A 27,497-nucleotide genomic window follows, 5' to 3' on the forward strand; every position below is an offset into this window, starting at 1 on the left:
AATAAAGAAGCTTGTCAATTTTTTTTCATTTTGAATACATTTTGAGCACTAAACATTGAATGGTGAGTTTAATGGCAATTGAAAGATTACTTTCCGTCATTATGATTATTCAGTTTAATGGCAGCTTTAAAGTCACGGACCCACCACAACATTGAGATCGAAGTTCAAGGTATTGAAAACCTTGCCCCAAAAGTAAACACACAATTGAAGACATTTGATTGGACGCTTTGTGGTGCGTCTTGCCTGCGTCACAGTTGGAGCTGATGGCATTTTTTATGTATGGTATAATATATAAGGTATATGTATACTAGATTATTCATTGTATAAACTAACAACATCATCAGTATCAGTATCAGTTAGTTAACTCAATGTGCAACAGCCAACGACAGCCGTACACTCGTCGTACGAAGAAAATACACATTTCCAATCGAAGATCATCCGAAAAAATGAAAGAAAACTTATAGGCGATGTAAATTAAAGAAATTGCAAACTGTCTGCTTAGTTGGTACGTGGTAGTTGGTAGGTGGTGCGAATGAGGTTTCATGTGTGGTTATGCATGACATGTGGGCGGTGGATGTGGGGTGGTGTCTGTGGTGTGGAAGGCGCTTCGTGTGTCCTTGTTTCGTTGAGCAACTAATTTAGTTTAGATAGCGAAAACAATCATCAAGGCGGCTAGGCTACAGGCTAACAAAGTATGTGGGTTACGAGCTGATATATTTTTATGTGTACGTAGTGGTGACTCCGAAATTCCATCCAGCCCAGCTAGCCCTCGATCTGGGATCGCAGGCGGGGGCGTGGCAAGTCCCCAAACACAGCCTCGCCATGGACGCTTTTGGTCAGCGCCTGGATGCTGGCCGCTATGTCGATGTTGTCCATTCCCTGATAGAAAAACCATTATTAGTTTTATGTATAATTAGGGTTTAATGGGAACTTTACCTCCTCGCAGCCCAGTGCAAAATTATTATTATTGTTGCCAGCTGCAGCTCTCTCAGCCAGCGTAGTGTTGGCTATCTCGATGGGCAGACTCCTGGCGAAGTTCATCAGCTGCGCATGAGTGGGACGTCCTCCCCCCCGCACTGGTATGGAAATGGAGCTGTCCGGGTCGAGTGCATCTGGAAAAGCGGGAGCATACTGGTTACTAAATGGTTCTAGTGAAACTTGTCGTGGCACTCACCTTCAGCTTCGTCGGCAGCCTCGTCATCGAGCACGTTTCCCTGGCCGTTCTGCTGGCTCAGCTGCTGGAACGGATTCTGGTGGTGCTCTTGCTGGTAGATCAGACTGCGCGGGTAGCTGGGCACTGGCACGGACTGAACCGGCAGCGGCGTGGGGGCATCCACATCCTCCAGGTCGAACAAGCAGTCATCTGCATCGTCGGCGCCACTGGACTGGCCCACTCCGTTGGTGGTCAGCATCTGGGTGGGGGCACCACCAGCACCGCCGGCCGACTGCTGCCGGAAGGTGGGACTGTTGCCCACGCTCATGGGCGTGGCTTCTGGGGTGGCGGGCGGTGTGTCAAAGTGCGACATCTTCCTGGTCACCGAGACACTTTGCTGCAGTGGCTGCGCCTGCTGCGGCTGCTGCTGCTGCAGCTGCGAAGCCTGCAACTGTTGCTGCGGCTGCTGGTTGAGCGTCAGGAAGCTGGGCGGATGATTCAGTGTGGTGGTGGGCGTGGTGGGTCCACCGTTCAACTCCCGCCGGCTGCTGATAGGTGTTCCTGCGCCGGGCAGTTGCACTCTGCGGCTGATTGGCCGCCACTTCCAGGGCGGGGGGCATGGCACGATCTAGCAGCTCCGAGGCCTGCTCGGGCAACGCACGGATCACTCGGAACAGCAGCGCACAGTCCTGATCAGACTTCTCCCGGAAACTGTTCAGCAACTGGAACTGGTTGCGCGTATACCGCTCAATCCGTTCGTTCGTCTCCAGAATCTCCTCCTGCAGACGCGCCTGCTGGTGGGCTTGTATCATCCTCAGCCTCTGCACCCTGGCATCCGTAGGATTCGCGCTCAGCGAACCAATGCTCAGATTTGAGGCCGAGTTGGCTATTCCAACGGTGGGTCCCGCCGACACGGAATCACTGCCTGCGTGATCCATGATCAGCAGCTCGAAGGTCTCCGAATACGATTTGTTGGACTTTCGCTGGGCCAGCTCCTCGCCGCTGGTCAGCAGCGTGCAGTTGATGAGGTAGAGCGTGGGCGTGGCTCCGGCCCCCGCCGTCAATCGCTTGGCGCACAGCACCTCCTTGCAGTTGATGCACATGCTCAGCTGCCAGCTCTGGCCAGCGGCATCCAGGGTAAGTCCGTACAGCAGTTCCCGCTGGTTGATCACGGCCACTGTCAGGTCTGGAATGGGTCCATAGGCCTGAAAAGATAGGAAAAATAAAAGGTAAGTTGAGTGGTAAGCAAAGATCAAAAAATATGGCTTATTATAAAACTGTTTCTATATATTATATTTTTAAAAACATTTTTTAGATCTTATTAAGCCCCAGAAATAAAAAGTTTCTTTAAAAGAAATGTAATACCATTGTATTTGTACCATTATTGATTTAAAGTAATAAACTTTTCCTCAGTGCACCCCTCACTTTCATGTAGATTACCTTCAATCAACAGTTGATAAAACTTTTTATACAGCCTGGTGAATGCCTGATAAAGGGGATTACTAATTTATACCATTATCTGCAGTTCTGATCGCCCCTCGAAAGCCTTTCTTCGATATTTACCCAGTCGACAACCCCGCCGCACAGTAGTTCAAGTGCAAATTTGTCAATTATGTTCGTTTCGAGTGCTGCACCCGATTGTCGGGAAAACTTATCGGAAAACAAGGGACCATTGATGAACATGAAACTGACAAACAATTAGTGCAATGGCAAAATGCTGTTGGGGGCACCAAAAGGCAAAAGACTACTTGAATTATTCTGGTTGTCATGGTGACAAGCCGAAGATGTGATGGGTAAACAAGTCCCTGATATCTAAAAATTAATTGGTAAAGTCTGCATCTGGTTTGTTCAATGATTTCAAAATGGCAAAAAACAAAAAAACAATCTAGTGGTGCCCCTAAAATAAGAAAGACATCACTGATCATAATACCGCTTAAAAAGTTACCTCACACTTTAATTCATGTAGATAAATTCCCCCACATTTGCATGTTTGGGATAGTAGCACGTGTTTGCCGACTGACACAGGAGCGAATAACACATTTTATAGACGTGCTCGGCTAAATTTGACACTCGCGTCCAACACAATCAAGCTATATTCATATAGCCCGGACAATAAACACAACCATTGGAGGGGTGAGGGGGCGAGACACTGGGCACAAGTACACAAACAACCACTAGCACATGTAGATACACAGAATTAAATTGAATTAACGTACGAAATGCAAACGTCAACAGAAATCAAATGACAATGTTGACCGTCAGCTAAGCGACAACAGCTCCTGGATTGCATAGCATCGTCTTCCATATAACCACCGTTCTCATCAACAGGTGGGCAGAGCAAAATTAATCAAAGAAGCTTTCACAAAATGTTCTCAATTAAAAAATTAGAGAAATCTCAATTATTTCTTTAATATAGTAACAATTTCTTTCGACATCAAACTTTCCTTGAATACCTAATAAAGTAAAACTTTCAAAATATTTGATTGTACTTATCGGTTAGTCTAAGTGCTTTGATAAAAATCAACATGCCCTTCCCCCTTCCTCAATTGCTATAATTATACATTAAACTAAACTTAGTAGAGAACTAAATTTCCGGCATTTTAAAATTGCAGCTGCATTTGCTTGTCTTTGTCTTCTTTTGAAAATTGTTTTCGCTTCCATTTTGGACAATAACAAGTTGTGGTCACACCCACTCAAAAAAAATTGTTTTCAATGCAAATTCCAAACTTGTTTACACCCGGTGCGGTGCGGTAATATCTAATCAGCCTCAGTCACTCGGCGACAATAATTATATGAATGAAACAAAAAATGGCTGTAAAATGTGACACAGCAAATGCATTGTTGTCAAGTGTTTTGGCATTCTGTTATTATTATTTCGCTGCCAAACGCATAAACATATTTATGGGCTCAGGCCTATTAGCTCAGTTTAAAATTGCAGTTTTATGGATGTTTTCGTAACCACAAGAGTAGACTTGTTTTTCTCGCTGCTAATTTGTTTCGCCTGATACCCTTTGAATGGGTTTTTTTCTTTGAGGAGTACGAATCGGGAAAAGCAGATAAGATTGTGTTAACAAAAAAGATTACAGTTTCCACTATGATTTTTAATTTATGATTTTATCTGTTGATTAGAAAATTTACCATGTTGATAAAAGCCAATCTATTACAAAAAAAAATCGTGAAAAGCGAATGAAAATTATTACTTTGTTGCTAAAAATATATATTTATAAATATATAATGCAATTTAAATTAAAAAAGCAAAACAGGAATGTATTTTTATTGTGGATTTTGTAAGGAACAATTATCTGCAATGGTGTTGAAGGTAAATGACCTTAACTTTACACATATGTATGATCATTTAATGAGCAACCTCTTAAGATTCCAGGGTAACTTAGCAATCGATCATTGCTGATTTCTATCCATCATTCATTCTTGATTTTATGGCTCGGCTGGCTAAGCTTAAAGTGGGTGTTTTTGTTGACTTGGTTGTTCGGCCCCGACCGCCTGACATTATCAGTTGTGGTTGTAAAATGTTGAGGAGGGGCTGTTTAACTCCCGTCACATCCATCCTGCATACCCTCTTTGCATTACCCTCGTTTTCTTTTTGCCCCTTTTCCTGCACAACATTTTGTAAGAACTGGCGCATCTTTCGCAATTTGCCATTCGCCAAATGTCAATGACTCTTCTCAGTGACTTTCAGACTGCAATGACAACAATTGAAGGCAATAGCCGTCGTCACTTCATTGCTTAATTAACGTAACTGCCTGTTCGAATTATCGGTTCTTGCTTAATTGAAATTAAATGTCAGTGCTGTCCTGTCCTGTTAATTATGGTGTGGCGCCACCTAGCGTACGGAACCAGTGGCTGTTAACTAATTAAATAACCGTTTACGTTCGACTTTGACGTATGACCGTTTATTTTATGGCCAGTCCGACATTTGATTAATTGCGGCCAAAAACAGAAAAAATAAGACCACCTAAGTAATAAATAAAACATGGCGTGTTCTTGCTGGATGAGCTTCTGAAAGAGATGGCAATTGGCTAGCGGAAAGAGAGGCAAAATCGCCAGAGGAAACGCGCCGAGGAGCACGTAACTCAGCCGCACACTCTTCGCATATCGGAAATCAATATAAATCGCTTTAATTGAAACCCGACATTTAAATAATATATGCAATCAGACGGAATCAATTGCATTTGTGCCAACTGTCGAAATCGTTGTCCAACTGTCAACGAGAATCAGTGGATCTCTTAAAATTCATAGTGCTTAACGCTAACTCATATCTTAGTATTTTTATTTTTAATACAAATACCTTTTAAGTCAAATATAAAATAATGCTCAAAAGAAATAATTAATTTGTTTAATTAAAAGCTAACTATAAAACTATAATATTAAATATAATTAATTTTATAAAAACATGAATGTTGCGCGTTAAGAACTTAGTTAAGAAAAAATGTATAAAATGTTAGACATGTATCGTTAAAGCTGTTGATTCTTTGAAAGCAACTCAAACGAATCTCTTTACCTGCCTCGTTAAAAACTCATCTAATGCTACAACATCGCATAATATGGCCATAAAGTGGTCCATAACTTGAGAGTTATGTTCTTGCAGTCTCAGACGGGAAGTACAAGTGCATTATGGACCCTCAAGTGGCTGTGGTGTTCAGTTTTGCTGTAAAGCTAATAAGGACGGCTGTTAAAGCTTTTTGCTATCATCAAACTGTTGCGCACTTGAGCTGCCTGGTTCTATTTTCTTTCATTATTTCTGTCTGGGCCGAGTGAAACAATTGAAATTCATATCAAACTGTCTGACAATGCAGATCCCCCGCCAACTTATGCAACCAGAACGATTCCCATTAAACAAACAACTTTAGAGCACTATGTATGTAATAATTTTTCTCATTTTGCACATTGCTGCATAATTAATTTGTTGTTGCGCGAGGCGAATATCTAGTGTAATTGATTGCCCGGCATTAATTAAGCTCTGGTAGTCCGACACTCGATGTGTCTAATGGGTCTACTTATGTAGATCTGTTGACTTCCCCCTGTATTCCACTTTCCCCTATAATTTTCTTTTTGCTTTTTACTTTTTTGCATATCAATTCGCCTTGCCTTTGACTTGGTGAAAAACAAACAAACACATCAAGCTGTGTCCAAAGGTACAACTGAGCTGATGACACACAAAAATGCTAATATTTAACATTTGAATACTGTTTTGATAGCTCTTTTATCATGAAATAAAATTTTATTTATTGTTTTACCCTTTGTCTGATAAGAACTTTAAGCTGAAATTCAAATCTTTATGGTGCAGTGGGGTAAAGTTAGAAAGGGGGCATTAACCTGTTGCAAGTGTTGGCACCTTCGATAATTACCAATCAATCAGGCCATCAATCATCCGTGGCTGGCACACCTTTCGCCCAAAAAAAAAAAAATAAATAAAAATGAAAATAACAATCATCCATCCGATTGACGCATTTTCCTTTCCTTTGTTTTCCATTTCTATTTCTATTTTCATTCGAGTTTACTTTTTTTATAGCTTTGAGATAACTTGCCTTGTTTCGTTTCATCGGCAGAAACCGAAACTGAGCCAAAAAGAAAATAAGTTGTAAACAAATCAACTGGCAAAAGAAACTACGAAAATAATCTTTTATAGATTTGGACCCCCCCTTGCAAAGGGGATTGTGGCGAGGGGTTCGCTCTGGGGTACGACTTGGTTCGCCTCGCTGCTCACGAATAATACAATAATACCCTCTTCGTCTTCGGCCGTTCTTTTTTTATTTTTTTAGTTTTGCCTTTTTTTTTGGTTTTGTTTTTTGTTGTCGAAAAAAGCAAACACATTTCGCTCAGATACGTCGCCGTCGTTGGCCATTATCATAAACAACTTTAGACAGCTGGGGACACACGCGCGTGCGGGGCGTTTTCGCTCTTCGGATTACGAGTTGCCAATTTGTATTGCCTGCTGCCGCATCCACTCCGTTTTGCTCCGGAGCTCTTTTCGAAAAATTTCCACTACCATTCGGCGGGCTTACGCTTTTTTGGCCTGTCCATCTAGGGCTTTTGTTTTTCTCCTGCCTTCTTCGGGCTCTTTTCGACCGTCTATGTGAGTCACTTGGGCCCTAAGTTCGATCTAATCCCCCGTTAAAAGTGTCTTTGGGTCACTTGTTGGTCGAAACTTGTTTTTTGTAGACATAAACAGGAGCCCCAATATATAAGGTCGGTTCTTGTTTTTTGATTGGGATTAATTGTTTTCACAATTTAATAGGCGCCTTATGAATATAAATTGCTATAAGTGAGTTGTATTATTAGATTTACTGGTTAACATTTATATAAAGAGCGGTTAGTTATAAATAAATTAAATTAGTTTGACTAATTTTCTGTTTTTGAGTATTTTGAATAATTTGATACACACAGCTTAAAAAAAAAACGTAAGCTGGTTTTAATTTATTACTAAACCCATTTGAGCAGTATTATTAAGATGAGTTAAGGCTTTGCTTATAATTAATTATCTCATGTACCCTCTCTATAGATTCTGTTCGTATTACAAAATTAGTTGCTGCCATGTTAAGTTTCTAAACCTATTTAAGCTTATTGTTTTTCTACCCATTCTCCGCCTCCCTCTTTCGCTCTTCCCCAATTAAATGTTGCCTTATCTACGAAAAACAAAAAAAAAGGGAGAAATAATAAAAAAAAGCGTATCATTCAATGTCGTTTGAAAACAAAATCTGATAAGGCCCCAGACCCAAAACATCGCGTATAGTCTCGCCAGCCAATGTACCACCCCACCCCCTTCCCCCTAATATATACCATTAAAGTGTATATATAGTATAACGCAAACGGGACTAGGAAAAGAGGAAGAGCGAGAAAGCTCTAGGAAACGTGCACACGTGTATTCCCCCCGCCGACAGATTAAGCGTTTATTAAATAGGTTTGTAAGAGAGGTGCACAAATACGTCGAAGCTCAATTGCTTATACAGAGAACAAAAAAAAAACCGTATAATTTTCTAAAGAATTTTTAAAATATTAACATTTTTGTTCAACATATTTAGTTCCATCAGGGGTCTACTGATCAACTTACTGAATAGTTACTCAAAAATAAAAAAAAATCCAATCCGGATAATGTTCGTTATTTGGTTTGGTGTTTTTAGAAGAAACCCTAGAGTTTCTTAAAAATGACTTATAAGTAATTAACATTTTAAATGTTAAAAAAAAGGATAAATAAAAATAGTTATTAATAAATTAACAAGCTAATTAACTCAACATTTTAGAATCATTTAATTAAACAACTAACATTTTTCAGTGTATAACAGTAAATTAGGCGCAACAGTGCTAAACAGACTTTGAAAGGAGTGCGCGGCAAAAGGGCAGAGATAGCGAAGAAGAGTAGAGGTGGGGGCTTTGAGGTGTGCCAGCCAGCGTTATCTAAAAACTTTGACAAACAAATATTCGTTGCCGTGGGCTTTTGTTTGCTCAGCGCACAGCCGGCTGGCTACAACTCAAATTTAATAAACAAACAGCAAAGATGGCGGCATTCTCGGGCCTGCCCAACGTCTGCTGTTAATTGTTAGTTTACTCGCTTTATACACATACTCATACAGGTGGTATAAATAATAATATAAATATATGCCCATATATGTACATTCCTACTTGAATAATGAGATCATCTACAACGCTTCCAAAAACGCGACCTGGGACTATTTTCGGAGCCACCGAATTATTGTAGCGCTTGTGATAAGAAGTGATTATTTGTGCAAACAGACTCTATTTTAGAGCTTTTCGTGGGGTAACAATTACAAGACAACAAAAGTGTTGATATGTCGGAACCGAACCCTTGAGAAAATATTGGGGCTTCTTAACAGTAATTAACTAAGAAATAAAATAATAATGGATTCATTTTGTTACATTTTAGAAATAATAAATATAAGTATAGTAAACATAAAATCTAGTTTACTGGGATATTCTTATATGTATATTATTCCTTATGTAATTTTTTGACTTTTTAAAAAAACGTACGTAACAAGTACTTAATGTAATATTGTTGTGTTTTCTTTCTGCACTTTTTTACTTTTTATTCCTATTTGCGTATCAAATTTAGACGTTTTCCATTCTCTTGTTTCGTGTTTATCCAAAGCAAACAAATCTGTGGCCGCACATTTGACACAGTTTTCATTATTTATTTATTTCTCGCTTGCCACTGCTATTCTTTTTTTTTTCGTTTTGGCTGCATTGAGTTGTGCCCCAGAGCAAATATTTATGCCAAGCCATCATAATTGGGGGGAAGTGAAGGAATTAACCCCTCACCCGAAAAATCACGCACGTTAAACGTGAGCGACCGAAAATAAGAGATTCAACCATTCAACCCCATCCCAAAATCCCACCCCTTTTGGCATTCTTCATCCCTCTTGCACACGCAAAATAAATTATTCGCGTTTAGATATTTTGAAAATTGCCCGCTAGCAAAGAAGAGGTGTATTCGCTTTATTTTTAGCAGGCGCGCGATTTCTCAATTCAAGAATTTATAGTTTTGTTTACACGAGAGTGGCAATTGGTGCACACTGGTGTGGTTCTTACAATGCCCGAGGAAAAGGTTAAGAGTTTATGAGTAAAAGGCTCATTAAATTGGCCCAGCGATTGCTCTGGTCGGTTCAGGGGAAAAGCTCAAGTGTGGGCTTTATTACAGTATGCCGTCTGACTGCTGCCGCTTTCAAGGTTATATTTGTTAAAGATTAACATTGGTTTTCAATTAACCGACACGCGCAACTCGGTACTCATAAAGCGGAGGTTAAAGGGGATGGTCAACTCTGATTGACCACTAGGACTCTGAAACTATGACCTTGCGATATCGTAAGCGAAAACTTCAGCTGGGGGATAATAAATAGCTCTTAAATGACCAGTGGGTAAAAGAAACATCAGTATTGATGGGGGAACCCGATATTGAACAAATTAAACTGAAAAGTACAAAAGTTAAAAGAAGAAAAATATATTCTAGAAATTTATTTTTATTTAAATTCTATTCAAATATTTATTATTAAAAACTTTTTTTGCAAGATAATGTTTTGGTTTTAAAAGTGCCATCTCATAGGGCTAGCACATTATAACCGAGAGTTTTGATAAGAAATGCCTTTATTATTATTAATTTCAAAGACTGATTTCATCACCTTTGTTTGTTTCTTTTTTTGCCCTAGACAGCAATTAAGCTACCCTCGCCTGATTTGCGATAAAATAATGATTTCTCCTTCCCTACTTGCACCCACTTATCATTTTACTCACTATTATTGTAACACAAAACCCATACAAACCTCCTCGATTCACAGACTTTACATTTGATAACTGGCTATTTTTAGAGTCCACAAACGTTGTCAGTGCAGCCGCGCCTTGTATTCTCCCCCCATAAAAATATAACTTTTAACTGATTGATAACTCGTGCTTGGGATTTGCTGTTGCTGATGTTTGTTTTGTGGAATCAGGTGGATTGGAAAAGGGTTTTCGGTTTCATAACGCGATTAACTGGGCTAAAAATAAACATGGGCATTAGCATATGAATGCAGCTGGCGCATGTTGTTTTAGCTTATTCACAAAACTTGTTTTTGCCCCATTGAAAGATCGTCGCTGTGGGCTCTTTCAATTATTCGATTTCCACAGGTGAGACAGAATTTCAGCAAAAGGGTCAAAGGAAAGCGAGTTTAACTGATTAAAGACTCTAATTATAAATAAACGATTTCCAAGGCAAGAATTAGAGGCAGACATCCACTGACGACAGTGCGACTGGCGGTGATCGCTTATAATATATATATATACTATACTATATATTTGTTGGGAGATTATCAGTATGTGTGCCGCGGTGCTTTTACCGTTTGATAACCTAGAAAAAAAGCCTAGGAGTGAGTGTGGATGTGGATGTGTGCGTGTGTGGGCGCTGCAGAATCGAAAATTGATAAGGGGCCATTGCGTACAATAAAAACCGAGTATTTGTTCAGTTTAAGATGCACTGACCAGAAGTATCCAATATGATCGATTTGTTTAGGTTTAGAGAGTAACACTCGTGAAAGCACTTATGTAGTTGTTAATTTAAGAATAGGTATTCGAATAAGTTTAAGATCTGGGAATTTCCGACTTGTAAGATTGTAGATTATTTTAATATTTATCATTAATATATCGGTGCTGTACTCTTTAGGTGATTTCTCCAAGTTCTCTGTCTATATCATAGCATAATCAGAAGGCATGAATTACTCTTGCCAATAAAAATTATAATTAATTGGTAACAGATGTCGTATTAAGAGCATTTTAAATTGAAATACTCTATTGTCAGTCAATTCAATTTGCGTTACACAAAACATGGGGAAGTTCGAGTTGACAAAATTTGGACATAGCCTTGCCATAGCTCATCACATCTCATCCATATGTCGTCCAGCGTTTCAACAAATTGTACGCATAAATTTATAGTTTAAACATATTGGGGCCTACGCAGTTGAGAGTTTTGTGGGGACGGGGGCGATGGTGCCCCGGCGCTGTCAACTGGCCCATCAAGTGGGCCCGAAAAAGCCATTCGCCAGCCATCTCTATGTGCCTTAGTGACCCCCTACCCGGCTTTGAATATATTGTGCTCATGGGTCTTTTATGTGCCTACACGTAGGAAAAAATATAGTAATTTATTTTTTTATTCATTATGGGGATTTTAGTATAGAAAAAATTGTAAGTTTTACTTCCTCTTGTACTATGAAACTTAAAAGAAAGAAAGATCGAATTGAAATTCTGAATTTAAGCAAATCTCAGAACTTTATATCGATTATTTTAATCAGATATAGTTTGGTTTTTTCTGTGTATCATAGGATCTCATAGTTACTCCCCCTCTGTTTGCGCCCAATAGGCCTTTTGGAGGCCCCCTTCTTCCTCTTACCGGACTCCATCGAGTTTACGGCGGTCCAGTACCCGGCCGGCCGCATTTGGAAATCTCGAAAACTTGTTTATCCAACACACACACACTCTCACAACCATACAGCACAGAGATGGGGGAAAAAATTATAAACAAGTTTTTTGTTTTGTATTTCGGCTCGGCTGTTGTTGTTCTTCCTCTGCCTTCGTCTTGCACTGCCCCCGCCAACCACCCCCTCCGCGGAGCCCACTCCTCGACCGCTCTTTGTGCTTTTTACTTCTTGCTTGTATTTTGTCGCTGGTTTCGTAATTTATTCTAAAAGCGTTCGTTTCGGCTCTATATAGAGAATATATACACACACGGGCTTTTATACATATTTATACATGTAGGATATGTGCTATGCTGTGTATTTGAATATAAAACATACGCTGAGAGGAGGTAAATTTTAGAGGTAATCAGAGATCGTAAGCTATATTTTTGTTTAATTACAAAAAACAAATTTAAAGTTATTTTAATATATTCGTACTACATTACAATGTGCACATCATTTTACAAATCAAGTTTCAATTTCAAAATATTTTAAAATTTGTTAAGACGTGGTTTCGAATTGACACAAAATCTTTTAAATCAATTTAAGATATCACTTTTTTAAGCTGTACAAAAACATTTTTGTGCTAGATTATATTTTAAAACAGTTTTTAAAGTCCTTAACTTAAACCATGTATTTCCAAATGTAATTGACTTTATAATGTTAGAGCATTTATTTTTCGTTGTTCTCCACACTTTTGTCTTTCTCGTTTTCTTCTGGTTTTTTGTTTTGTTTTAAGCTTTGAATTATTCAAAATAACACTTTTGGTCTATTTGTATGTATTGTTACTGCTTTTGTTGTACGCCTCAGCGCTTTTGAAGTGGGTGCAACACAAAGCAATAAAAACAACAATAGTGGCAATATCAGGACGATCTCCAAACCACAACAACAAAAACCCAACAAGACGTAGACTTATTGAACAATTCAATTTTGCATTACAACAAATACGACACTCGAGTTACAATCTTGCGGTGTAGCGAACGATGTGCAATCACTGCGATAAACAATTGTTCAAAATAAATAGAGTCGAACTTACAAAACTCAAACCACTATTTTCAAAAACCAAATTGTTCTTAAAGATACTTCTAGTTGCGGAATTGGTCATAATGTTCAAGCTAAAAACTTAAGGTTTGGTATGTTCAAAGTATTCAACTGAACTGCATTTGAGTGTGAGAAGAACCTTGATAATCCCCCGTCCACCCACTGCCTTTCAAACATCGGCTTTGCAGCTCAGTGGTTGTCAAAATGTGACAAGTGTCGTGGTCGAAGGAGGGGATAAAACAGACACAGAGAGAAAGAAAGGGGGATAGAGAGATTTAACCTTGAAAAGTATGGAGAAGACAGACGACGATGACGCAGATATTCTTTTTTGGGTTTGGACGAGGCAGAACCAGAAACGTAAAGATGAAAAAATACAGTACAGTTTAATAATAACTATTACACGCAAAATAAGTCAGGTGAGACAGGTTCCCCAATAAAACTTCTTATACATCGAGAACGAAGTTTTATTTGCTTGCAAATGTCAACTACTTAAGAACCCGTCAACTTCTTGTATATATGATCTGATTGTTTGCACATACATACATAATTTGATACATTAAAAGTACATAAACTACAAACCATTTATGAAGCTAAAGCAATAATTCCTAATAAAAACCTCTATTGCATGAATGCGGTATTTGTTTTTTTTAAGAATACCTTAAATACACTTTTTGGTTTTTTTTCCAGCTTAAGTTTGTGTCAAGTAGGTAATGGAAATTACTACTTTGCTAGTACTAGCTTTTTATTTTATTTTAATAGTAAATCAAGTTTTCTCGCACTCGTGTCGAATGTTGTCCCCGCAAGATCGCTCGACTTAACCGTTCCAGGCAATAAAATGAGCCTGTATTCCATAAATTGTGACGGCACCCATTTGGCCAATATCATCTTGACTAATGGAATCTTATGACGGCATTACTAAACCATAGTTTGTTTTGATTAAAAAAAGAAGAGTTTACAACGAAAATAAAGAGTTAATAACTTATTTGTTTGTAAATGATAAGACGAAATGTTTATTTACATTTCAAATAAAAAAATACAGGGAAAATAAAAAACCCAGAAGGTAGGGAAACTTTTTAAAGAAATCCTAACATAATGAAGGCAACAACAGAAAAGATAACTAATGACTAATGAGAAGCGATTGCGGGTGGTCTATAAATTTTATATATCTTTTGATGAAATCAGCAAATATACAAGACGTTTTTGTGGCAAATAGAAGTGGGACACAAAATTAAAATATGTATATAAAATATTTTATGAGGATTTCTACAATTATATAAAAAAAACTAGATAAGTTAAATTAGAGAACACAAATTTATGCATAATATTTTACATAAACCTAAAACTTTTGAATTCCAAAAGGGAAAAATTATGAACCATGAACCGAATTCACTTAACCCCTGAATGCACGGGAATGTGCCCACCCCTTTAGAGACTTTGTGACGTTTTTAGGGAAGCGAACAGAGCTGAAAATTTCTGAACGAAAATATGCAAATTACTTACAACTGAGGGCGTGACAAATGAAAAGCAAAAGCGCATAAATCATAAAAAACGCAAATAAAAACGAAGAAAAGTAACGCGAGTAAAACAGAAGCTGACGCAGGAAACTAAAAATACCGGCGATCAGGTTGGCAAAGAAAAAACCGAAAAAAACAGGGTGTTCCTAAGTGAAAAGAAGGAGCGGATGATAAAACAGGTGCGGGAGGAGGGGGTTCCGAAGGAGCGGAAGAAAGATGCGAGTTGCACTTGGCTGAGCAGGCCGAAAATAAACCAGTGAATGTGAGGATTTCTTACGATTTTCCCATCAGCGAATGGATGACCCTATTTCTTCATGCCCTCTTCCATATTCCCTACATCCTTCAGTGGACCATCCCCTGCCATTCCATTCCCATTCCAATTCCCGATTCCAGGGCTATATAGGCCTATGTTTGTTTTGTGTGTGTGAGAATAGGCGGCATAGGCAGAACGGCAAAAAGCAAAGGCAAACGCAAAAGCCATAGGCCGGCACACAAAGCATAAAGAACGATAATAAACACACACACTCTCACATATCGCGGCACAATACAATGCAAATACAGTGAATTTCGCTTAACAATTACCCTGACTAATCCAAACCGAACAATTTTGTTGGTTTTATGAGCTCATAGCACATACACGTTTTGGGATAATAATATTAATCGCTTATTTATATTATTATATTTTTCAAATGTTTAGAAATGTTTATATATTAGTGTATAATGGAAAGTGGTATTGAAAAAATTAAAGAACCTACTAAGATTTAAATTAATATGTTAGATAATTAATTAATTAAATAATTCAATTTATAGAGACATTTAGTTGCATCCTGGTTTTAACAGGTTATTATTTAAGCCTAACTATTCTAAATGGGTTTTTTACTTTTCTCCCCCTTTCCTTTTAATCGTATGACCACTGTTATCCCGCAAAGAGAGGGAAAGAGCGCGCACTAGTGGCCCAGCATAGGCCTTCTGCCCAATTGTTGTTGCTTTTTATGCTGCGCGGTTGTTGTTATTGTTGCCTTCCCCACAATCGATACATGCTCCATCCTGCTCTTGCACAGGGGGCGATAATCGGGTGACGAACTACATATATAGAGGCTTTATATTAATATAGACTTACGTGCTTGAAGAAGTCCGTGAACTGACTGTAAAAGGTGAAATCCCGTGGATATTTCTGCTGGAACACCTGTGACAGGAGGATCGAGAGTGGGACTTCGCCAACGGGTGTACCGCTGGCTACAGGATTACCGTTAGCCGCGCCGGTACCGCCCACACCGCTGCTGGTGCTCCGCTGCAATTTCGAAGTCGAGGCAACGAAATTCAAGCATTTGCACGAGATCAACATGATTTTTTGTTATTGCTGGGTAGCTGATAACGGTAATTGATGCGGCTCCTCGCTTCGTTCTTCTTTCTCTTTCTCTCTCTTTCTCACTTCACTCTAAAAGGAAAACACTTTGGCTGTTCTTCTTCTTCCTCTCCTCTTCCTTATTTCCAAGCGTTAAACAACAACAAGAAGTTCAGAGGATTTTACAAATCGTTTACCGCGGTATTGCGTTTTGAATTTCGAATTTAATTCAAAAACCCTTAGAGTCACAAGTCGAAGAGCATTTGCGGTCCTTTCGGATTTTACGAGTTTTGTTAAAGCGCTTGCAACCGAAAACAATCGAACAGCCGAAAAATACGCACACCCACAACCGTTCAATTTTTTTCCTCGACTCGCGGTTAGAGGTGGGGAAACCTCAATTCATTCATCGGTGTAATCGATTTTTTTCAAAACACCGGTGATATCGATGTTTGGCGGGGCTTGATAGATGGTTTTCCATGTGTACATGTGGTTGGTGTCTGTGCTAATGTTGTCTTTCCATCTCTAAACTCTCTAGTAGCATAAACTTGAACCCTTTATAACAGAGCTGTTACTAGCGAGCGCGCGAAATTCAAGACTTTGAGCTTATCAGAAAAACAAACAAAAATATTAACTAGTTTTAAACAGTACATTTAAACGGAAAACGCACTGTCGGCGGATTCGCGAGAAACCGGAGCAGATAGGCGGGTGTCTCTGTATCTTACATATACTGATGATTTTGAAGGTTATTTAAATAAATTCGTTTTATTTCTAATAGTATATGATGAATGAAAATTTTACAAAATACTTATAGTATAGAAAAAGGCTTAAAGGACTTTTAGTTAGCAAAAATTGCTGGATAAACATATTTAAAATATAAAGCTTGAGTTAAACATTTGAAAGCTTGCTTCTTTCTTAGCTCCAATGAATGTTAATAAATGAAATGGGGAATTGCTAATGCCAAAATATATAAATTAAAAATTAAGGAAAGTTTAAAAGTGTTTATTTATTTATTTATTATTTGGTATTAAGTACAAATTAGCAATCTAAGAATTTAATGTTATAAAATGTTTTTAAAAAAATGCATAATAATAAGAATCAAACATTTTTATGACAAATAATTTTTCATGATTAAATAATGCCAATATTGGAAAATTTGTAAGTTAAACGGAAATGTGAAAATTCTTAGAAAGTAGAAAACCTAAATTTGTTATTTAGTTTTGCAATTTCTTTACCTTGAGTAAATGTTTCCCCAGTTGCAAGGAGTGGGACTTGCAAAACTGTGCTCCTATTTGCCTTAGACTTAATTTCGGCTCTTTTTGCACCTGCAGCGCTTGATTAAATTCCGTCCAATTCTATTTGCCACCTCCAAAACAGGGTCATCAAAAATGCATGCAACTTGTTAGGTTACAGCCACGAAGAGCCCGCTCCCTTGTATATCCACTTCGAAGGCGAGAAATCATAAAGTTGGCCACGTGCCCTCAGCCCGGCTTCCTTCCTCTATTTCTAAGGCCAGGTCAACTTTAACCCACTCCACCAAAGTTCGCTGTTTGTTGGGCATAAATTATGCCTTGCCCTGTCAAATTTGGCACCTGGCCGCGGTCGAAGGTCTTACAACACCACAGCTCCTTCTCTATTTATCCATCCATCCATCCATCCCGAAATGAAAGTGTTCGAGTGCTGGGGAGCTGCTCTATATCTGCTGTCTTAGCCATGTAAACATGTAAACCGTTTTGCGGCCTGTTGGGTTCGCCATGTAATTGAAATTGCGCGGCGTACGCGGCATTAAGTCATAAAAGCAACAACTACAGGCCACTACTCTGTTACCCAGCAAAAAAAAAAAAAAAAAAAAACAGAAAAGAAACAAGTTTGTCACACTCTGAGGCCAGGCACGTACTCGCCAAGAGGTCAAAACGCACTCTGGACATGATAAACCCGCGAGCAAATTGTGAAACTCGTCCGTTTCTGTCCACCACCATCACCATCACCACCATAATCATCATCTTGGAGCCCTGTGTGGGTCATAAAAGCAGTGTACTTAGAACAAGTTAACACAGAAACCGAAACGAAACCAAAAATTCCTGTTCAGGCAACAAAAATTTAATTAAGGTCTCTGTATCTGTTCGGGTTCTGGGTAAACGCTTTGTTTCAGGCGCTACCAAGGGGCACAAACAGCATCTGATTGTGTAACACAATCTATATGGAGAACGTTGACTTTGTGCCGCTTATGGCAATTTTGTAAGAGGTGAAAGACTTCTTGGGGCTTACGAAAATATAATGTCACTTTAATGGATCATGAATATGTGGAAGATTTATAAATCTCCTAGGTGTATTATCATGGAAACAAGTTGGATTTCACGTTTTGTAAAATTATATCTCCTCATTTGTCTGAAAAGTGAAAAATATTTCTAATTTATTGGAGTGCATGAAATTCTTGTGAATTCGAATTTCATGCACTCCAATAAATGTGTAACAAAACTAGAGCTGCACAGTTTTTCTCTCTTTCTTAATTGTTAAAATAATATCATTGCTTAGTTCTGGCTGAAACCACAATTTAATTTGAAATGTAGAAGTAAAATAAAATAAATTAAAACTGCTTGCTTTGAGCCTTAAAATTTGACAACAGTGAAAATAGTTTCGAAGAGGTTAGTCTTTTGAAATATGGTTTTGAAATACAAATAGCTATTACAATTATATTCCCTTTTAATTAAAATATTCCCTTTTTAGTTTAAATATTAATTTGTTTCGTCATACGAACAGCTATTGCAATTATATCTTATTTTTTTTAACTTAAATATAAATTTTGAAATTAAATTAAAAAATTGGGATAATTTATTCCTTAGCAATAAGTGAAAAGAGGAGCCAAAACGATAATATCCTCGTGACTTCAGCCCGCCTACTAAAGCTTTTGAAAAGAGTCTGGCGAACTGGGATTCATCCTTTGCCACATCCTTTCCCAGCGGCTCCTTTTCGCTCCCTCCTGTGTTCCCTCTACGGACTCCCTCTCGAAATTTGATCTTTTTGCCGTGATAAGAAATCGAGGTACGCGAAGGCGCAAAGCGAGAACATGCTCGAGGAAATGCCTGGGCAATTGCTGGAGAGCCAGGAGAGCTCCTTTGTCTTGGAGGACCTTTTATGTCTTATCAAGGCGAGCAAACTTGGGACGCTCGCCGGATCCTGCTGCCATTGGTCCCGGTCCCAATCGCAATCCTGGATGCCAGGTCCCGGCTCCTGGTAACACAATACTTTTCGGGACCGCAATGCCAGCTCCTTTTTAAATTAATTCGCGAGAATTTAAGGCGGAGGTGCCATGCGGCGAGGTGATCCTTGGCCGCCGCTCCTGGCGTGCTGTCCTGGCTCCCATTATTGCGGCAGCAACTTTATAAATTGCGCATAGAAAACAAACCGCCCGCAAATGCGAGGCCCTCGATTCCTTTGTCCTGCACAATCGCTGTTTATACTTGGTGCTGCCTGCCCTGAATGGCAATCAATCAATCAATCAGCCTGGCGATGATCGCGTATCGATATCCATTTACATAACGCCGATTTCGGCACGTTCAATCTCTAATAAGGGGAATCATTAATGGTATTAACAATATTCTGGGTGTAGGAAGGAAATTAAATCTCGAGGAGATTGCGAGTTTCTGAGGAAACCAACTCTATGAACCTATTTTACATTTTTATTATGTGGTATAAATAGTTTATCCAGTTGTTTTGATATATTTTAAAAAATTTAATTGGTGGAGTATAATTTTGTTGTCTACACCCAAATGGAAAATGGTGAAAATCGCATTTCATTTAAGAAAATCGCTATTAAAATGGTTCTTAAAATCTATGCCTAATTTTTTGAAAAGCAAAAATACACTAAAAAAAACAAACAAGATTTTAGAAAATATTTTCGTTGTTTCAAAAATATTTGTAAAATGTAATAAAATGTCATTTGTTTTATATTATAGAAACAAAGATTTTTGGTTGTACTTTTGTCAAATGAATAACAGAACCTATAAAAAACATATAGAATGGTTTTCAATTTTCTGACATTTACAAGAAAATAATTAATTTAGTCCTGGACATTTTTTTAGATTTAAATTAGATATTCCTGAAAACAAAGCTAATATTTAAAATTAAATTGAATACTTAAAAAACCAGAAAAACATACTTCTGTATTAAAAATAATAAGATTTAGACCCTTTTAAGCCAAGAAAACCTATGAAATTCTAGTATTAAAACTATCAATGCGAGAAACGGACCTTTAAATCGTTCTATATGGCTATCACATTTACTTTAAGAATAACAATGGCCTAAATGGACTATTAATTAAAAAAAAAAAAAATCCTTACCTGCGTCATCCAATGTATCTGGCAGATACATTCCTTGCCACGTATGTATCCCATACAATCACCCATGCCACGCCCCTAACGACTCCCTGCCCATGTGTATCCAAGAAGTGGTATATAAACACCTATAGTCACACTCACATTCAACAGTCGGCCAATGGCAGCTGCTCGCATATGTGTATCCGAGGAATTATGTATCTGTATCTGCAACTGTTTTCGGTTTCCGGTTCGTTTTTGTGGACCAGCTCGTGCCGCCGAAGAAACACAACAAACATATTAAACAAAAACAAGTACGCAGCGGAGATGAAGTGAATTTATCTAGTAATTGCATAATTAAGTGTGCAGGGCGGAGGGTAACTGTTTAGTTTTAATTTGTGTAAATTGCCCGTCCGATACAGATCGCGCGTGTTGGGCCTTACGCCCCTCCAAAGCGAGGGATTATTAATTGAATTAGCGCCGAAGTATCCTCTTCTGAGATGCGTATCTCCGTGATCTGGTCAGCTAATTAGCGGCTGCCCCATCTCATAATTTCAGTGACAGGAAGTTGACAGTCAATTGACAAGTTCCAAATGAAGATGAAACCCCTCCATTAGATGATGAACTTAATGGTTGCAAGTGAAACCCAAATCAAAATTTGCATATGACAACGTTTTTAGTAAGCTGTAAGCTGAAGAATTTCCTCTGGCACATCCACATCCATCAAGAAATTCGCACGGTATTATTGACAAACGGATATGGGATATGGCGCTTTCAAAGTCATTTTCCCAGGACCTGTACCTCCTGTATCTCCTATACCTCCCACACATAATTCAAGAGCCCTCGGCAGGCACATCCTTGTCCGCAGTGTCATTATGTCTTCGCCAGGATACACATCACTCCCCCAATCATCGGTAAATCACGCTAATAAGCCGGTAATGAATATAATGTAAGTGTAGCCCTCGTCTCCGGCATGTATTGCATGTTTGGCACACATTCCGTGTCCTTAAACTCCTTGAACACCCCCCTTTTTCCCAGGCCGGAAAAGGAAGCATTTGCCGAGGGGTTGTGCAAAACAGCAACAAAAAAAAAAATAAAACAATTTTTCACTTTTGTTTTTGTTTAATAGGGCATGCGAAAATATTTCACTGGCATCACTTACCCCTCATTTTCAAGGACCTGGTCGCTTTTTCTCCTTTCTGACTGCCCTGATCATCATTTGTCTCCATTTGCCATTTGCCACTTGGTTTTTGGGTGTTTCGCTCGCATCTTCATCAGTTGGAACTCCAGTCCTCCGTCTTTCCATCTCTTTGACTGATGGGAGCTTCTTCATTTGTCAATGTAACGCAGTGCGGTCCCAAAAATGCTTTTCCCGCATGCCAGCCAGACTTGGCGATGGCCAACTGGGGGTCCCATGGACATACTCTATATATATGTGCATAGCCAAGTTGGAGGCATCAGAGTGTGGATGTGCTGGTGGTTGGACATGCCAGTTGCCTTGCCAGTCACTCAGTCACTTTGCCAGTCTGTTAGCCGCTCCGCAGACTTTCAATGGTCGCATAGTGGGCTTAAGATTTAAAATGCAGGAGCCAAGAATAGTTGAAACTTGCAGACAAAAATGTATCTTAATTCAGAAGACTTAATGTACTTATAAAAGGCTCAAAAGTCAGAAAACATTATGAATTGCTTGGAATATAAGGTAAAGCTATCATTAGTAACCTTATTTGTAAGGAAAGCTACTTTTATGATTGTAAAAGGCCACTTTAAACAGTTAAATTTCACTGATGCCATTTTGATTTTACTATCATTCCGATATAAACTAAATGGTCATGATTGTATATAACTCGAACTCATATTTTGCTTTTAATATGGAACAAAAGTATTTTTACCATATGACAGCTTATGTGAAAAAGCAGACTGCATAAAGAGTCCTAAAATATGTAACCTACAACATTTTTGAGATGAATGATTTCTTGCAATTGTTTAAAATACACCAGCATTTATATAAAATTTAATTTTAATTTTGATTATAGCCAAAAATGACTTGCTTCTGACGGAGCTTCAAGATTGTAGGTAATAACCATTTGCTTAAAAATTTTTAAATTAGGCAAGTCAGTAATTGCTTTCCTTTCACCTAGAGCTCATCATCCACTGACCACTGTTCACTCCCCTGACAAAGACAGCGTGTAAAAACCCGTCAAATGCCAGAAATACCAAAAATAAAGCGACGCGAATCGATGCGATCGGTGTTGAGTTGAGTTGTGTCTGTTTCGATACGTTGGAGGTTTTGATTTGCAGAGCCATCGGCATTGTCATTGCAATCATCATCATCATCATCATCATCATCATTACTATCAGTGGGGACATATTGGTGACGCTAAGCGACGAGCAGTACTAAACTATAAAAAAGAGTTCGCGGAAAACGGCAGAGGCAAGGGAATGGGAATGGGAATTGAATCCAGTGGATACAGCGGATGACGCGCCTGGCGGTCTGGCTGCGATCGAAAAAGCCGGGATCATGATGCAGTGATGCAGTGATGCAGTGATGGAGTGTGCATGTGCGGCCAAAACGATCAATGAAGTCTCCTCTCGTGGCTTTCGATTGTCGCCGGCAATTCCGATTGCCAAGTGTATTTTTCTTTCTTTCTGTTGCCTGCTGGCCGCTTGTATTTGCTGTTTTCCTTCGGACGTTTTGGCATTTGCGGCATGGCGCTAATTAACAACTGCCGGTGCTTTTAAGCCACTTGGAGAGCTGGGCCAATTGTTTGCTTGATGATAAACATTTTTATTGATTTGTGATGATTGCCGACAGGAGAGGGCAGCAGGTGCACAGATGCACCGATGCACCGATGCACCGATGCACAGATATATCAAATGGCATCGGTCGGTGCCTTTTGCCGCTGCTATTTATTAAATGCGATTTATTCGCAATTGCTTCCCAGAAGCAGGAGGTGCTGATTCTGCTGCCGCAAGATTAGACCTACGATCCGCATCCAGTTTTGGAGCGTTCCGGGAAAACAGAAGCGTCATATGTTGGACCGGGTAATTGCCACCGGTCTTGCAGATAGAGATCACCCAAACGAGATGCCAATTTGTCGTCGTCTGGCGAAACTCCATGGGGCTACGGGCTACGGGTTACGGGTTACGGGTTACTGGTTACTGCTTACTGGTTACCCTGTTGCGCACCTTTTTTATGGCCACTACGTGTCGCGCTTGCCGAAATAAACCAGAAACGAAATATTCGCCATAAAATTTGGACTTGGAGGAGCCCTCGAGGAGACCTCGCATCGCCAACGTCGCGCATGTTTCGTCAGCTTCCATAAAAACGGAGAATAAAAGACACACTTCTTATCGGATTTGTGAGCCCCCCTCGCGAAGCTTCTAAGTAAAGACATAAAATATCTCGCGTTTTGTTTTCAACTTGTGTTTGTTTTATTTACTAAATATTTTTTCTGTTGTCTTTCGTTTGTTTTGCGTTTTTTTTTATGCTACACATTAAAAATGTTTTGGTGCTTATGTAAGTCGTACACACTCATATGTAATTGTATAATCGTTTATAGTTACATGGTTAGTTATTGTTGGATCGTGTAATACAATATAAATACTGAATCAAAGGCATGGCCCTATAACATACAAATCTATAGTAGGTAAATCATAATCGAGGATAAACAGCGGAGTTGAATCTTTGAAAAACTATCACACACAAATGCTTTTCTTTTATGTCAAGACTTTCTACGCGTACACTAGTCGTATGTGTAATATTGATAATGTATTCACGTTTACTTAATGTGTATGGATTTATGCAAAGTTAGATTTATGGTGTATGTAATTATACGTTTATGGTTAATACTAAACTGTTTCATTTGCTGCTTCATGTTTATAAGTGGCAAGATCTAGGAGTTTTGGGTGCCGAAATTTGGGTCCCAAAATGTTTATAAAAATAAATATATTGAATGTCGGAATTGTTTTAAAAGCATGTTTGGAAACAGTCTTTTAGATACTTGGCAGCCCTATAATATGTTTCTTTATGCTTAAGACTCTGCTGAATTACTGGTTTTAAATCTGGTTAGGGTCTTCAAGAGACTCCGGACTGTTGGGTATTTTTGCTAATTCTCTTTTTTTAGGCGCTATTGGTGGACCTTTCCATTTGCGACCCAATCTCACTTGGACGTGTCTCGTGTGGCATTTGCTCTACTTCAATGTACTCCTCTTCGTCCGGTGGATTACTCTCCGGCTCCTCTTCTCCGCCAGCGGACTCCACCGTGTCCGTTTCGTATAGCTCCTGTTTGACAATCGTGGGACTTCTCACCGGACTCTGGCTGGGTGAACTGTGCCGGTTGGCGGTTGGCATCTCCACTTTCGGCACTGGTGCGCGTGCCTGCGGTCTCAGCTCGTGACCCCTCTGGTGGTGTTCCAACTCGGCCCGGAAGTAGAATTTCTCCGGACAGAGACTGCAGTCGTAGGGTCGCGAATGAGCTCCATGCTCGCCCATATGGTTGAGTAGACCGCCGGGTGCGGTGAAAACGGCCGAGCAGATGTAGCAGTTGAAGCCGCGCTGTTCGGTGCCCGCGAACGTGTGCTCCACCAGATGCTCCTGCAGTTTTTGGGCATGTGGCAGGACCATCTTGCACAGGTTGCAGCGATTCTCCACGAACGCCGAACTGGGCGGTGCTTGCAGGGATGCAGGGATGGGTTCGGTGTGTTTGCCACGCTTACCATTCAGGTTGTGCTTGCGGCAGCACTTCTCGCAGAGCTTCGCCGGACCCTCAACGGCATCGGGTAGCGGCTCCAAGCACAGGGCACACACTGGCTCCTGCAGACTGCCACCACTCGAGGAGGACTTGGTATGGAACTTGGCATGCAGACTGAGCTCGAACTCCGAGTGCAACGTTTGGCGGCAGCAAATGCAGGCCAGTGGCAGCGAAGCTCCATCGCTGCCATGCTCCGACAAATGAGCCCTGAAGGCGGCCACATCCTCCAGCGGTTGTCCACAGTGCGAGCACTTTCCCGACTGCCCCACCTTTGAGTGCTGCAGCTTGTGCTCGGCGAGGATGGCAGGCGAGGGAAATACCTCATCGCATATCAAACACTTGTGCTTGCCGGTCGAATTGTGACAGCTCTTCATGTGCTGCTCCAGTTCGGCTCGTGACTTGAAGTTTCCCGCACAGTAGGCACATCGCAGACTCACTCCCGTCTTCAGATTGTGGGCCAGTTTGCGATGGGAGTGCAGTTCCGCCTCGCTGCGCAAATCCTGACGCTCGCACATGCCGCAACTGAAGGTGGCGGTGGTTGCGTTTGTCGGCGGTGGTGCGGTGGCCTGAGGAGCCGCCGGTGGAGGAGGATTTCCAACTCCCTCATTGCCCGAGGGCGAAGTGGACTTGGCGGCATACATCTCCATTAGATACCGCTGACTCAGGCCGTACATCAAGGCCGGGTGAGGGGAGGTTTGTGGTTTCAGTGCATTGGTTTCCACTTGCAGTGGGCTGTAGTATTTGTTGCCCGAGGGCGGTGCTCCTCCGGCTGCCTGAGCTCCGGCTCCTCCTGACGCTCCTCCTGCACCGAACAAACCCTTGAATGCCACATTGTAGTCAATTATGCTGCTGTTGTTATTGGTGGCCGCTGCTGCCGCCGCCGCTGCCGCCAAAGGAGGCAGCAAGGCGTTCACATAGAGACTGCCCATGTTGGGCGAGTTCGCCTCCTTGTCCTTGACTCCTCCATGCTGACTCTGCATGTGACGATCGAGCAGGAACTCCACGTGGAAGGTCTCTGGGCAGGAGGGACATCTAAACTGTCGCGCATGGGCGGCCAAATGGAAGTGCATCTCCAGCTCGGAAGAGCAAACTGCTCGGCAAAACATACACTGCAGTGGATTAGTGGGCGCATTAGAAGTGGCGCCCAACGTGGGATGTCCGCCCAACTGGTGACGCGTCTTTACGTGCACATGGAACTCGGCATCGGATCGGAAGAGCTCCAAGCAGGCGCTGCACCGGAGCAGCTTCGTTTCCTGACTATGAGCACAGGCCAAATGCAACTGCATGGCCATCCGGCTCTCACAGACCTCCGAGCACAAGGAACACTTCAGCAGGGTTAGCACGTGCTCGGAAAGCAAATGTTGCTGCAGATCCTCCGATTTGGCAAAACTCTTGCCGCAGCTGGAACTACAGTTGAACTCTGAACCCGTGATGAGAAAGTGACCCACCACATGACGTTCGAACTCCGACTGCTCTGGCAGACTCAGACCGCAATGGGGACATACCGGCTGCATGCCCTCGGCAATGTGACTCTTCAGATGGTTCCTGAAGCTCTCGAAGTCGGGCAGTCCCGCGTTGCACTGATTGCAAAAGAATACCCCTGGTGGAGCAGCTGGTGGTGCCAGTTGAGCCTGTGCCTGGGGGTTGGGTGTCAGCGGTCGCCTCTTGTTGCTGCTCAAGTCCGTGGGAAGATCGTCCTCTACAGGGCGCGATTCTCTCTCCGGACTGCCCAAATCCGGTTTAATTTTGGGCATATCCATAGCAAGACGTGGACTGAAGGTGCCAGCGGTGGCCAGGCGGTTGAAGTGCTCGTAATAGGAGTTCGGGCTGCTCAACCTGTCCATGTGCGTGCTCCTCATGTGCTGGAAGAGTCCAGCGATATTGCCGAACTTCATGGTGCAGTACTCGCAGCTTAGCTGAAAGCCTTCGCCCTCCTGAACCGCCGCCTTCACAACCTGTTGTTGCTGCTCATGGACACTCTGGAGATGGGCATTCAGTTGCTCCAGACTACTGAACTCGGTGATCTTGGGACAGTAGGTGCACCTGAGCAGCGGAGTGGGCGTGGCCGTGGCAGTTGTGCCACCCACATGACTATTTCTCGATCTCTTGGGAAAGTCCAATCTACTGGGACTACTATCTGAGGCCAGGGCCAAGGCGTATCTCCTCTTTTGCAGACTACCATTACTGGAAACGGATGCCGAGGCAGATCCCGTGGATCGGGGACTATAGTTCAGAGCATTAGGATTACCACCGGCTGCCAGGATAGCTGCGTTCTTCTTGTGCTTTTGCATGTGGGAAGTCAAAGCAGCAGCTGTATTGTAGCCTCTGTTACACATGCTACACTGGAAGGGCTTTTGGATGTCGTGGGTCTTCATATGGATCTTCAAATGGTCACTAAAAACAAATTAAAAAAAAAGAAATTCGTTTGTTT

At 40.8% G+C, this 27,497-nt stretch overlaps 2 protein-coding genes across 3 annotated transcripts in view; both read right to left on the reverse strand.

The window, feature by feature from the left end:
• Positions 1 to 213: 213 nt before the first annotated feature.
• Positions 214 to 16,395, reverse strand: LOC128255071 (uncharacterized). Its single transcript, XM_052984556.1, is given in 5 exon segments — positions 214 to 879; positions 937 to 1,112; positions 1,175 to 1,706; positions 1,708 to 2,358; positions 15,781 to 16,395. Coding segments are annotated over 5 exon segments (1,701 nt in total). The 5' UTR covers positions 16,006 to 16,395; the 3' UTR covers positions 214 to 762.
• Positions 16,396 to 23,776: 7,381 nt separating this feature from the next.
• LOC128255070 (zinc finger protein 423 homolog) overlaps positions 23,777 to 27,497 on the reverse strand; it is a 31,727-nt gene continuing 28,006 nt past the window's right edge. For both annotated transcript variants that reach the window (XM_052984554.1, XM_052984555.1), the window contains one exon: positions 23,777 to 27,460. In XM_052984554.1, coding sequence (XP_052840514.1) covers positions 24,436 to 27,460 — 3,025 coding nt within the window. In that variant the 3' untranslated portion in view covers positions 23,777 to 24,435. The remainder of the gene's footprint in view (positions 27,461 to 27,497) is intronic.

The sequence above is a fragment of the Drosophila gunungcola genome (assembly GCF_025200985.1).
Source record: "Drosophila gunungcola strain Sukarami chromosome 2R unlocalized genomic scaffold, Dgunungcola_SK_2 000006F, whole genome shotgun sequence".
NCBI classification, from domain to species: Eukaryota; Metazoa; Arthropoda; class Insecta; order Diptera; family Drosophilidae; genus Drosophila; species Drosophila gunungcola.